We start from the raw sequence: 13,405 nt of genomic DNA on the forward strand, positions 1-13,405 counted from the left end.
AACCATAGCCTTGGCTATACACACTTTTGTTGGCAGTGATGTCTTTGCTTTTTAGTATACCCTAGGAATAGTTCTGCCTTTATCTTCACGTCATATACTTTGCAGCCATAGAAAATCACAGAAAAACTGGTTCTAGGTTGGAACTTGCATGCATCCAATTGGCAGTTGTAGGATAAAAACATCCAGCAAGGAATATGTCTCCATATCCTGCTTGTGGGTAGTTCAAAAATATTTGGTTGACTGTGAGAGAGGAAAGGCTTTACAAAAATAAGGACTGGGCCTGGGTTCACAAAACCGAAGTCAGCACACCACACATTGTTGTGGCCCGCCAGCGGCCAGCAGAGTCAGACCTTGTGGAGGTTGGAAGAAACATGGGCCAGTCCTGGGGGCTGTGGGAAGCTCAGACAATGGCTCTGCATCAGAGGCAGAGAGGGAGCTAGACAGCAGTGAGCCAGAGGAACAGCTGGAGCCTATACCCAGTGTGTGCATGCGCAGAGCTGCCAAAAGACAAGAACAACTAAGAAAGCAGGGTCGACTTGGGAATGAAGCCACACCTTGGAAGTGATTGACCCCTCCCATAGGAGGAGGAGCAAATGGGGAGTGGGCTTTTGCAGGAAACAATTCATTCTTTCAGTTGTTTCAAGAGTGGAAAGTTCTGTTGGTGACTATAAGAGACTCTGTGCCAAGTGTTGCCTTGCCCTGCATTTGGAATCTAGTTATCTGGCAGCTCTCTGAGCGAGATAGGGTTCGTGTTGATAACTATTCCTCTGAAAGACTGTTTGCCAAGCCTTGTTGACTGTGAATGAAAAGAATTCACAGTCATATAAATAAAAGAGGTTTTGCCAGGATCAAGACTTTGCTTCATGCTTTTGAAGGAAGCCTAGGTAAATACACCCATATTGTGATCTGCTAGAGGTTTGCTTCTTTCCTCAAGTTACTCGGATAGGAAACCGAGTTTAAAATATTGTGAAATATCTAATGGAAATCTTGTGACCTGTGTGCATTTTCCAATTGGAGAACTGCGTTTTATTTATGAAATAGATTAAATATTATCTTCTCTCCAGCTTAAATCTGACACCATCAAACTATATTGGGGTTAAAAAATAATGCAATACAACTGGGTGCTCATTAGTTGTTGTTTAATTGGCTGAGAATTTTTGTAACCTTTAATTAAGGAATTTAATGAGTTTTAGCAACAGGATAATTAAATCATCTTAGGTAGTGAGCAGGACCCAAGAACTGATAATGGCAAAGCAGATAAAATCTCAAAGACAGGATTGTTAATTGCATTGCTTTATTCAATAACATTGGTTAGCGATAACTGGCCTACATTGCCATAATTGGTTTGCATTCCTCTGGCTGCTTCTTTAAAGAATTTAGATTTTTTTTAAAAAAATGTATAAATGAATCAGGCGTATTAAAAACTGCTATCAAGATACAGGAACAAATAATCCAGCAATCAAACCTAACTATAACAAACTCAGATGGAATGCCAAAAAGGAAAGCTTACAGTAAGTACTATTTCCAAACAACTTAAGTATATCCTCATCCTTCAGTTTAAATTCTTTATTTTCTTTTAGTGAATCTGGATAAGTAAGTAACAACCTTGACTCAGTCTCACCTAGACTGATTATTGGTGGATATTAGCCCCCCTTCCCTCCCCCGATTCAAGGATTTCTCCTTCATAGCTTTTATGGGGTAGCAATTCCCCACTCAAGACTTGGGGCACAATCTGGGGGGTCCTCTTGGATTCACAACAGAGGTGTATTCTGCCGGTTCACACTGGTTCAGGCAAACTGGTAGTGGCGATGATGCAAGGCTCCACCCACCCACCCATACATCATCACTGACCTTCTGCGCACATGCTCCCACTACCGAAACCGGTAGTGGAAAATAAGAGGATTTCATGCCTGACTCACAGCTCCAGCTCTATCTGGTGTACCAGTTGAAACCATTTCCTGAACTGGGAGGACAGTCACGCATTACCTTCTCACCTCAAGATTTGATTATAACAATGTGTTACTTTCCTTGAAATCCACTGAGAAGGCTTAACTTGTCCAAAATTCATAGGCTGTGTGAATTGCATGGGTTGCCAAAGTGCTTCCAGTGGCAATTCAAAGTTCTGGTTATTACTCATATAGCTATACATGTTGGGCCAGATTACTTGGGGGAATCATGTCTGCCCTAAATTCTATCTGACAAACACAAGCCAGCAGAGTTGGCATATTTCTGGTATTTTCAATTAAACAATGCCATCTAGTCATTTATAGAAACCAACCAGGAAACAGGCTTTCTCTGTAATGGTACTTGGTCTTTAGAATGGGATCACCGAAAATTGTGAGGCGCCCACCATTTGATGTTCCATAGAGCCTTGAAAACCTGGTTGTTCTCCCAGCTTTGGGGTGAGATTTATAGACTTCAGGGGTGGGTTCTGCTTGCTGCTACTGCCGATTTGCATGCTTCATGCATGTGCACGCACAGTACTAAAAAAAAAGCTTCTGCACATGCACAGAAGTAAAAAACAAGATGGCGGTGCTAGGGTGTCGCCAAGAGAACTGATTTGGGGCCATGACAGACCGAGTTACTAACTACTCAGCCGAACCAGTCCGAACCAGTAGCAACCCACCTCTGATAGAGTCCTTTTGCTGTGCGTGCTGCTATTGTTTCCCATTTGTATACCGTGGCCAAATGCTATCTTGTTTTTAGTTTGTAATGCTTTTTAATGTTACTAATTGTGAATTACCCAGAATCAGTTGAAGTCAAGTGCTGTCCAAGTTGAATTGAATTAAATGCATTCTCTCTTTGTGTGTAAATATGCACACACTTGCATATGTTTACTCCTGTTGTGTGCCTGGACAACTCTCTGCAACTTTCTTTTTTGGCAAACGTTTTGGAAAGTGGTTTGCTCTTGCCTCCTTCCTAGGGCTGAGAGGAAGCAACCGGCCTGAGATCACTCAGTTAACTTTGTGAACTAGAACTCAGGGTCTCTCAGTGTTTAGCTTGGGGCTTTAACTACTATACAAAACTGGGGCTTTTGCAACACTCATAAGAGTGAAAAATGGTCATACCTTACTTTTTTAAGTGCCATTGTAACTTTGAACAGTCACTAATTGTTATAAGTCGAAGACTGCCTGTATAAAGTATTTCAAGAACATTATTTGAATATTCCAAAGCATTTAGAAATGAAATTTCTCTTCTCCGTCCCTCTTTCTCTGCCCCCACATGAAAAGCATTCCTGTTCTGAGACAGTTCATAGAGAAACAGTGAAATAATCCATGCCATCTGCTGTTCTATATTTTTCATAAGTTTTAACATACTGATTTTAGACTCTAAATGACAAGTAAAATGTCAAGTCATCCTGAAAATAATCAGAGACATAACAACCAAAATGTTAACTAAGCTTGTCTATTGCAAATATAGTTTCTAAGGGACCAGTATCCCCTATTTTGAAGATAACTACTGCATGCTGCTTCTACTTAATTGTATAAATTAAGAATCAATTGGTAAAGTATTTCATAGCTTTAAAATAATATATTGTAAACTGAAAGTTTTCTTTATTTTACTTTTTATAAATCTTGTGTATTTGGCAAAGTTACTAATTGTAAGAGAAAAGTAAGATTGACATTGGCATCAGAAACTTGTTTATATTCTTGGTTTGATCTCCGAGATTTGCGATTTGGTTGCAAACGTTTCGTCCCCATTCGGGGAGACATCTTCAGTGCCCTTTGGATTGTGCTTGTCAGGCTTTTAAATACATACCTCTCTGAGTCCTGGTCTGATTTCAGGTTGTGTGATTGGCTGAGACATAGTCCCTGGTTTTAAGTATCATCTGTGTAAAGTAAATTAGTGTTGTTGTTGTTGTTCAGATGTCTTCTGATGATATCATGGTCTGGTTTGGTGTTGATTTGATTGGCTGTGTGTGATGTGGTCCGATTTTTTGTGATCTGTCGAATTGAAACTTTATTTGCAGCATGGCTGTTGGTCTTTAAATGCTGCATTCAGAATCTAAAACCAGACCAGGACTCAGAAAGGTTTTTAAAGGCCAGTACTCCTCCAGACAAGCACAACTCAAAACGCACTGACGATGTCTCCTCCGATAGGGATGAAATGTTTGCAACCAAATCGCCAAGCTCGGAGCTCAAACCAACAACATAACTACCAACTTCAACTACTAATATTCAAAGACATTTCAAGAAACTTATTTATTGTGAAAATTAATAGCTTTCTAATTAGTGTCTTGCACTTCATTAGGAATTCAAGTTATAGGTCAGTCAAATACTGATTGGTAACTAGAGGTTTAGCATCAAGTACCTGTTGTGGCCCAGCAGGAGCCGTTGGAGCTGCCGACAGACTCCGATAGCGAGGGACCCTATGAGTCGGCTCTGGAAGACGTGGAGGACCCTGGACAGGGTTCAGACTCCGAGCAGGGCCCAGAGAGGCTGGTTGGCCACCAGGAGGTGCCTGAGGCATGGAGCAACAGTGAAAGCCAAAGGGAGTGTGTTTCTGACGTCAGGCCCTGGAGCAGTGGTGAAGATGCCAGGCCTTTGAGCAGTGAGGAGGTGCAGAGGGAATTGGTCCTGGACGCCCGGCAGAGATGGACAGATAAGTGCCGGCAGCAATTACAGAGACAAAGGAGATAATTGGACTTAGGTGGTTGTGATTAGGCTCCTCCCAAGGCAGTATATAAGAAGAGACTTTGGGAGGAGGCTGTTTGCAGGATTCAACTATTATGTTTGAATGTTTGAATGTTTATTTCATTTATATGCCGCCCTTTTCCCCCGAAGGGGGACTCAGGGCGGCTCACAACTCAAACCAGGGAAGGGGGATACACCACACCACAGCTTCTCCAGCTTTATACTAAAGCTGGAGAAGCTGTGGTGTGTATTTCTTATCTGTGGAAGTCTGGGTTGCTGTCAAAGTCTTGTCGGTGTGTTAATTTATTGTGAATAAATTGTGTAGCAGTAATCTTGTGGCAATATTAAAATTCAACTTTATATTTCTGGTTCAGCTATGGTCATTAGCCAGAGCACTGGGCATGTTACAAGCATAAGTTGGTCAGTATGGTATATGCAGCCAATGTGATTTCCCAGCCCAGAAAATGGGGAAATTCCATACAATCAGCATAAGTCTATGCATTTTAATGACCGATTGATTGTTGCGGAATTTGCCTCCAGCACTTTATTTAAAGCAGAAATGTTCCCAAGGTTATTAGACTTTTCCTAAAGTTATTAGACAAATCCTAGAGAAGCCACTGCAAACAGAGGCTGATTTCGCTGCTTCTTATTTATCAGGAGAGTTTTGAAATGCCATTCCAAGAATTAAAGCATGCTGCATTTTTCTTCTCTTTCAATTTCATATTGCTTTACACTCGGCTTTGTTTTTAAACACACAAACCTTATCTGCAGTTGGAAAAATAAAATTAAACTAATGCCAAAATTTAATTTTGTAATATCTGAAAGTATTGGATCACTTAAAAAAATATAGGGTTTGACAGTTGCTATTTATGTATGGTCTTTTTTCTGTCTAAGTAGAACTTGGTATCTTGTCTACCAATCTCCAATCTTTTTTCATCGCTACCTAATTTTGACCAAAATGTTTGACTATTGAGTGGCGCAGTGGTTAGAGTACAGTACTGCAAGCTATTTCTGCTGATCATCGGCTGCCAGCAGTTTGGCAGTTCGAATCTCACCAGGCTCAAGGTTCTCTCAGCTTTTCCTCCTACCGAGGTGGGTAAAATGAGGACCCAGATTGTTGGGGTCAATAGGCTGACTCTGTAAACTGCTTAGAGAGGGCTGTAAAGCACTGTGAAGCGGTATATAAGTGATATTGCTAAAATACTCTTCAGAGTGTTCCTCAGAAAGAAATGTCATCAAAGATCAAGCTTCATTTTTAATACTTTAATACTTTGTTAATGTCTGGTGATCATGATCAAATCTCACCGGCTCAGGGTTGACTCAGCTTTCCATCCTTCCGAGGTGGGTGAAATGAGGACCCGGATTGTTGTTGGGGGCAATATGCTGACTCTGTAAACCGCTTAGAGAGGGCTGAAAGCCCTATGAAGCGGTATATAAGTCTAACTGCTATTGCTATTGCTATGATAGTCTACAAGAAAAATCAAACTAAATAAAAATACAATATCTGAATTGTTGGTATTCAATCAGATGTGGAGGTTAGGAAGTTTTTTTGGAGGATGCTTTGAAGGTGAACAGTTTGCTTCTATTACACAGATCTAAAAAATGGTGGCCTGCATTTAATATGTATCTAATGCATTTTAATTTCAATTTTATTTCAGGCTCTACTGGATACTCAGAACCTCTTGAGAGCTCAAATTACAAATTTTACTTTCAATCTGGGATTTTCAGGGAAATTTTACCACACAGGTAAAAAAAAAAAAAACATTGTAAAATTATTTTCCGTTTGTGCACTGTAGATAATTGGAATCTGTTTTGGGTGGATTTACTTTATTCTGTTAAACAAATGAAAGAAAGAACTTTTGGGAACATGAACAAAATGAAAAATTCCTTCAGCAGAATAAAACTAAAAAAAATTAATACGCTTACTTATGTTGTAGTTAGCTGTGGCACTGTTGTATTATCCATATGGAATATTATAATTTTAACATTCTAGCAGTATAGCCATAATACCAGGGTAGCTCATGGATAATGTTTAAGCAGTTTTTTGTGGATAATATAGTGTAGTTAGTATGCTAGAAAATAGTAGAGAAATGTATTGGAAAGGTCTCTCTTAAACAATTTTTCTAGGGGCAAAAAAAGAAACATATTTGACAACTGAGATTTCTAATTCAGGATTTAATAACCTGATTTAATAACCTGATACTCTGCTGATGTGTAGATTTACCAATACATATCAGCCATGCTGAAAAATATTTTGAGGAATTAACCTGACATATCTTCAGGTTGAAGATATGGGACAAGCTTTCTTATATTGAAAAATTGACCCAATATGTACACTTGGGAGATCTCATAGAAAATCTATTCCCTGATTTTTTTTCATAAAACTTTATTCAATAAAAAAGCAGGTTGTACAAAGAATTGATGAAACAGTGCAATGATGACTTGTTTACTCTGGAATACAAATAAAATGTATGAATAGCATCGTTGTCTGCCACTATTATAAATAATAAAAGTGTTGCTGTTGTTTATATCATGTTTATATCATGCAAAAATAGTCATTGTGATTGTGCAACAAAATCAAAGCAACGATTTACAGTGCTTATGATTAGAAGTTCATAAAGGGCTTAATTAATTTACATCATATATAGAACACAGACAATATTTCAGCCTCTTAGGGACTTCTGAAATTGTACATGTACGCAATTATTTCAGAATGTATCTCTTTAAGTTGCCTCATCCCTGAAGTGGCCATATTGTTCTGTGATAGATTGGTTTTAATGAACTACTAAAACGTAATGATCCCAGGCAGGCAACTATATCAGTTTGTCCGACTGAACTGCCATTTCCTTTCTGAACAGCCAATAAAGAGACTGGGAATAGATAGTATTTAAAATACATGAAATAATGTGTGTTGAAATCTGTAGAAAATGGATGCCTGGGATTTCAATGTTCTGCACCAGCTTTCAGTCCTTTTTAAACAAAAGTAATTAATAAGTAATTAGGGATGCAGTGGCTTAGTGGCTAAGATGCTGAGCTTGTCAATCAGAAAGGTCGGCAGTTCAGCGGTTCGAATACTAGCGCTGCCTAATGGAGTGAGCTCCCAGCTTCTACCAACCTTGCAGTTCAAAAGCATTTAAAAATGCAAGTAGAAAAATAGGGACCATCTTTGGTGGGAAGGTAACATCATTCCATGCGCCTTCGGCATTTATTCATGCTGGCCACGGAGATGTCTTTGGACAGTGCTGGCTCTTCGACTTTGAAACGGAGATGAACACCCCTCTAGAGTCGGAAATGACTAGCACATATGTGCGAGGGGAACCTTTACCTTTAATTAATGAATACGACAGAGTCACCCATTAAGGTTTAAGAATACAACAATTACTTAAAGCTGAGGCACATTGTGATTTACTCTGAGGTGTCATTTCAACTTGTAAATTAACCACTGTACCTCAAGATAAAGGTAGCCCATTCACCTCTCAAAAACAGAGCTAAACGGCCTTTTCAGAAGCTGTTTCCTATGCGCTCCAATATCTCTTTTTGACTGGAAGCATTGTATTAAGTTTGGGAAAGAAGATGGTAGTTTAAAAAAAATATTTATAGGAAAATAATTATAGCTCTATGTAGTCATTGGTGTGTATATTGCAGACTTTTTACATTAATACTTAATGTAAAGTCAGACTTCTGTATTAAAAACAGTAGTAAACTTTGTTTTATTTATATAAAAATTTTATGGAATTATATATAATCAATATATTCTTAACATATATAACAAACACTGCTGAATATGAATTTTAGCAAGCTGTAGACCTCAAGAGAAGTATAATAGAATTGTAGTAAGAATGTAATATTTTAAGTGTAAACATAAATTACATCAAGTTTACCCAGGAGATGGACATGTAAATTAGCAGAACATTTTGCTTCAGCAAAATATTCCCTTTCAATTGTAGTTATAATTACTCTTTATGGTTCCCTTTAGTTTATTGAAGTCATGGAGTGTTCTGTGAACAAACACACACACACACACACACACACACACACACACACACAATCTTAGATGATAAATAAAATAAAATTTAAGGCAAAGTTAAAACACATTTATAAAACAACCTAACGAATATCTATGAAGTCCAGGATACGACCAATATGTTAAATTATAATGTAGACACTTTCAGTTGTGACACACTGTAAATATGCTTGCAAATTATACCTTTTAGTGATTAACTAAGCATGTCTACTGCTTTAATATGCAAATATTATATATGCATATTTAAATCAACTATAGCCTTTGTTTTGTTCCAATCTTATTTTTAAATTGTATATTTATCATTCAGTGGCATATGGTTCTGCCCTAATACTTCTCAGTAATTATTCAAGGAAAGATGTCTTTCACTATAATAGGAATCCAGTCATAGGAATGTCTATTATAATCATAGAACAGAATATAATCAGTTATTAAATAAAAATACAATTATAGTAATATAATAATCAGTATAAATATAAAATATCCTCCACTAGATGTTATTTGATCTATTATTTAATGTCTTATTCATTAAACACACAGTTTGACTTTAATGTAGGTCAATGGAACTGCTTGTGTTCCAGCTCAAAATACACTAGCATTCTGTTATGACGGCTATTAAATTGGCTTATTTTCAAATCATGCTTGTCCTAATCAAGATCAGACTGAAAAATGCAGCACAAACCTGATGTATATGCAGTTGACTCACTGTTACTCTAAACTGTGCCTTGAGTAACATGATCAAATGTGTTGCATTCTGTCTTAAATTCTTGATTGCTTATGAATTGTTGCTTTGAATTTGAAATTAATTTCATCTTCCTGCTGTAATTTGTTGCAATTCAAATGTTCACCATGCTTCTAATCATTGTGACAAAGTTATTTCGTAGAAAATCTATTCCCTGGTTTGTTTCATAAAACTTTGTTCAATAAAAAAGCAGGTTGTCCAAAGAATTGATGAAACAGTGCAATGATGTCTTGTTTTACTCTGGAATACAAATAAAATGTATGAATAGCATCGTTGTCTGCCACTAGTATAAATAATAAAAGTGTTGTTGTTGTTTATATCATGCAAAAAAAGTCATTGTGATTGTGCAACGAAATCACAGCAACGATTTACAGTGCTTATGATGAGAAGTTCATAAAGGACTTCAGACAATATTTCAGCCTCTTAGGGACTTCTGAAATTGTACATGTACGCAATTATTTCAGAATGTATCTCTTTAAGTTGCCTCATCCCTGAAGATCTATTATTTGTGACTCACTGTTACTCCAAATTGTGCCTTGAGTAACATGATCAAATGTGTTGCATTCTGTCTTAAATTCTTGATTGCTTATGAACTGTTGCTTTGAATTTGAAATTAATTTGCATCTTCCTGCTGTAATTTGTTGCAGTTCAAATGTTCGCCATGCTTCTAATCATTGTGACAAAGTTATTTCGCAAATGGGAATATCATTTAATAAATTATTTATTCCTACAGGCACTGTAGAAGAAGATGAAGGAGATGACCTCTTGTTGGGGTCTGTGGATGAATTCTGGTGGTTTCCTCATATGTGGAGCCACATGCAACCTCATCTGTTCCATAATGAATCTTCACTAGTGGAGCAAATGATTCTCAACAAAAAATTTGCCTTAGTGAGTAAAATTAATGCAATCATAGGCTTATAGTAGCAATGATATGTAACTAATACAGAGTGCTTAAATTAAGCATTCCCTCTTAAAAGTTGAGACTGTCTTGAAATATAACTTGAATTAGTTTATCAAGATTTTCAACTCCAGCTTAGTTATTCTGCCACTGGATGAAATAACAAAATTACAGAGCAGAGATATTTATATTACAGAGTATCTGTACCTAACATTTAAATGTCCATGACTACAGTTTATTAAAACAATTGTCCATATAAATGCATGCCCATCACACTACTTCCTTTTGAAGTAAGCAGAACTATGCATCGTACTGAAACAGAATGACAAACAGTGAGCAAAATAAATTAAATGCATAAAATAAGAGAAAAGAAAAAGGTAATTTAACTCATGCCTAGAATACCACAGCACCATTTTATTAAACCACTTCATATCTTTCTTGTTTCCACCACATTCTTACACCATTTCATAAGTTGCCTTTAACTTCCCATGTCTCCCTTTTTGGGTTTCACAAATTTTTATTTTCATTTTCATACACTCACATGTATACTGTACATAGCCAACATCATAGATCATTAAACAATAATTGCATCAATTCCTCTTGTAAACAAGGCCCCAGAAAATAGAAACCCAATATAACTCTTCCTCTCTCCATACACCTCTTTCTTCCACCACCCTCCAACTTTCTATCTTCCCTCCATCATCCCCCTCTACCCTACTTCCCCTCCCCCTCTACCACTCCTCTCTCCACATCCACTCCCCCCCTTCCTTCTCACCTTTCCCTCCCACCCTCTCTCCCATCCCTCTCTACCCATCTTTCTTCTTTCCACTCCTCCGGTCCTTGGTGTATTTCTACATATCAATATACTTGGCATATCCTATTTTTAAAGAAAAATTAAAAAAGAACAGTATGCATGTGAAGTCACATTACATTGAGATCTAACACATCTTGTCAAACCCATGTCTCCCTTTTTGAGGAACTTCTTACTCCTACAAATTTCTCATCAGTTACAATTTTCTTAGTCTTCCCTTTCCTCTTGATCCATTCGGTCTTCTTTCATGTATTTTTACTGTGATTCAGTATTCATTCTCATTCTGTATTATCCAAATTCCCACAAAATGAATATTTCGTATTGATCACTTAGTTTATATTTAATCTACATTCAGTTCCTAGGTGATAACAAAGTGAACAGCAGTACTCTCCTACACACAATCATTTAAACTTACTTTGAGAAACTTTCCTCACATTATCCACACTGATTTCTCCCTCCATTAACTTTATGTTTAGTAATCATTCTCCCGAGATAGATGGATTCATATAGTGATATAGATTATAGTTAGTATACTTTTTCATCATGTTTAAACACCTTGTAATTATGGCCACATTTCCCCTGTCGAACACAACTTCCTAAGTTCTTAATACATTAATTTTCAAGTCCATATGCTTTATTGCATCAGACAATCTGTCTAACATTCACAACAAATCATTCAGTTCCTCAGCCAAGAACAAGGCATTTGCCTGTGTGCGAAAATACATACACGCACATATTCGAAATCACACCTCTGCGATCACAAGAATGATGCCTTATATATGTTCCATGGACATAGTTGGATGAAACAGTTGGTTAAATTTTGTCACACAGAATGTGGGCAGAGGATTCTGATGCTAAAGAATCAACTTCAGATGCATGGTATGGATGACACTCCAAAGAATCAATAAATAATCACTTTGATTGAGGCTGACCCTGCTGATGGTCATTTGGAGCAACTGAATTGGAATCAGATGACGATATTCTGTCCTAGGCTTCCCAAGAGCATGAAGCAAACTCATTGTCCTGACAAAAAATCCCTTTGTTAGTTTTGGAAGCCATTATTAATTTAATGTGAATTTGGAAGCCATTATTAATTTAATGTGAATTCTGCTCATTCACATTAGTCTTTCAAGGAAGGATTTATAGCCCCAGATCTTATCTGGCTTGGAGACCTGCCAGGCCAATATCTGCAAAACTTGGCAAGGAGTCCTGGGAGGGGTTCATTTGCATATTAGCAGATAGATGCTTTGATAAAAAACATCTATAAATATTATACAATTTCACATTATCACATCAAAAGAGAAATCTGGCTCGCATGCTTGTTGAACTGGAGCTAAATTAAGTTCCTGGAGCTAGAAAAAAGAAATCAGAAAGCCTATAAAATATTATAACATATCCTAGATAAAACAGAAAGTGTACATATTTTGGAAGGACACTTGGTAAAATAAAGCAACTGAAAAAAGTCAGGTTGATCTTTGTTGCACGTTTTGGAATCTTTCGTGTTTCCTATTCTGAATATATTTAAAAACCAAAATAAGATCAGTATCTGCTAATATTATCCATGTGAAACAATACTTTTTGGACACAAAAAAGATTTTTCAGGCTGCGGGGTGAAATTATACGCCCCTCAGACAGGGTTCGCAATTTGGGAGTCCTCCTGGATCCACAGCTGACTTTAGATCGCCATTTGTCGGCTGTGACCAGGGGGGCATTTGCCCAGGTCCGCCTGGTGCACCAATTGCGTCCCTACCTGGACCGGGAGGCTCTCACAACAGTCACTCATGCCCTTGTGACCTCAAGACTGGACTACTGCAATGCGCTCTACATGGGGCAGCCCTTGAAGAGTGTTCGGAGACTTCAGCTTGTCCAGAATGCAGCCGTGCGAGTGATTGTGGGTGCGCCTCGGTACAACCACGTTACACCTATCCTCCGCAAGCTGCACTGGCTGCCTATTGGTCTCCGGATACGCTTCAAGGTGCTAGTCGTCACTTATAAAGCCCTACATGGTATTGGACCTGGGTACTTGAGAGACCGCCTTCTGCCAATCACCTCCCATAGACCCATTAGATCCCACAGATTAGGCCTCCTCCGAATTCCATCTGCCGGCCAATGCCGGCTGTCGACCACCCGGAGGAGGGCCTTCTCTGTGGCTGCTCCGGCCCTCTGGAACGATCTCCCCGTGGAGATTCGGACCCTCGCCACCCTTCAGGCTTTCCGTAAAGCCGTTAAGACCTGGCTGTTCCAGCAGGCCTGGGGCTGTTGAGTTCCACCCCTACTTGAATTGGTTGTGCTTGTTGTG

General features: G+C 38.2%; 1 protein-coding gene across 2 annotated transcripts in view; it reads left to right on the forward strand.

Annotated features, from left to right (window-relative positions):
• LOC116513413 (bifunctional heparan sulfate N-deacetylase/N-sulfotransferase 3) overlaps positions 1–13,405 on the forward strand; it is a 75,085-nt gene that overhangs the window by 21,066 nt on the left and 40,614 nt on the right. For both annotated transcript variants that reach the window (XM_032224479.1, XM_032224480.1), the window contains exons 2-3: positions 6,293–6,380; positions 10,131–10,285. In XM_032224479.1, the coding sequence (XP_032080370.1) occupies positions 6,293–6,380; positions 10,131–10,285 (243 nt within the window). The remainder of the gene's footprint in view (positions 1–6,292; positions 6,381–10,130; positions 10,286–13,405) is intronic.

This window comes from Thamnophis elegans, chromosome 9 (genome assembly GCF_009769535.1).
Source record: "Thamnophis elegans isolate rThaEle1 chromosome 9, rThaEle1.pri, whole genome shotgun sequence".
Lineage (NCBI taxonomy): Eukaryota > Metazoa > Chordata > Lepidosauria > Squamata > Colubridae > Thamnophis > Thamnophis elegans.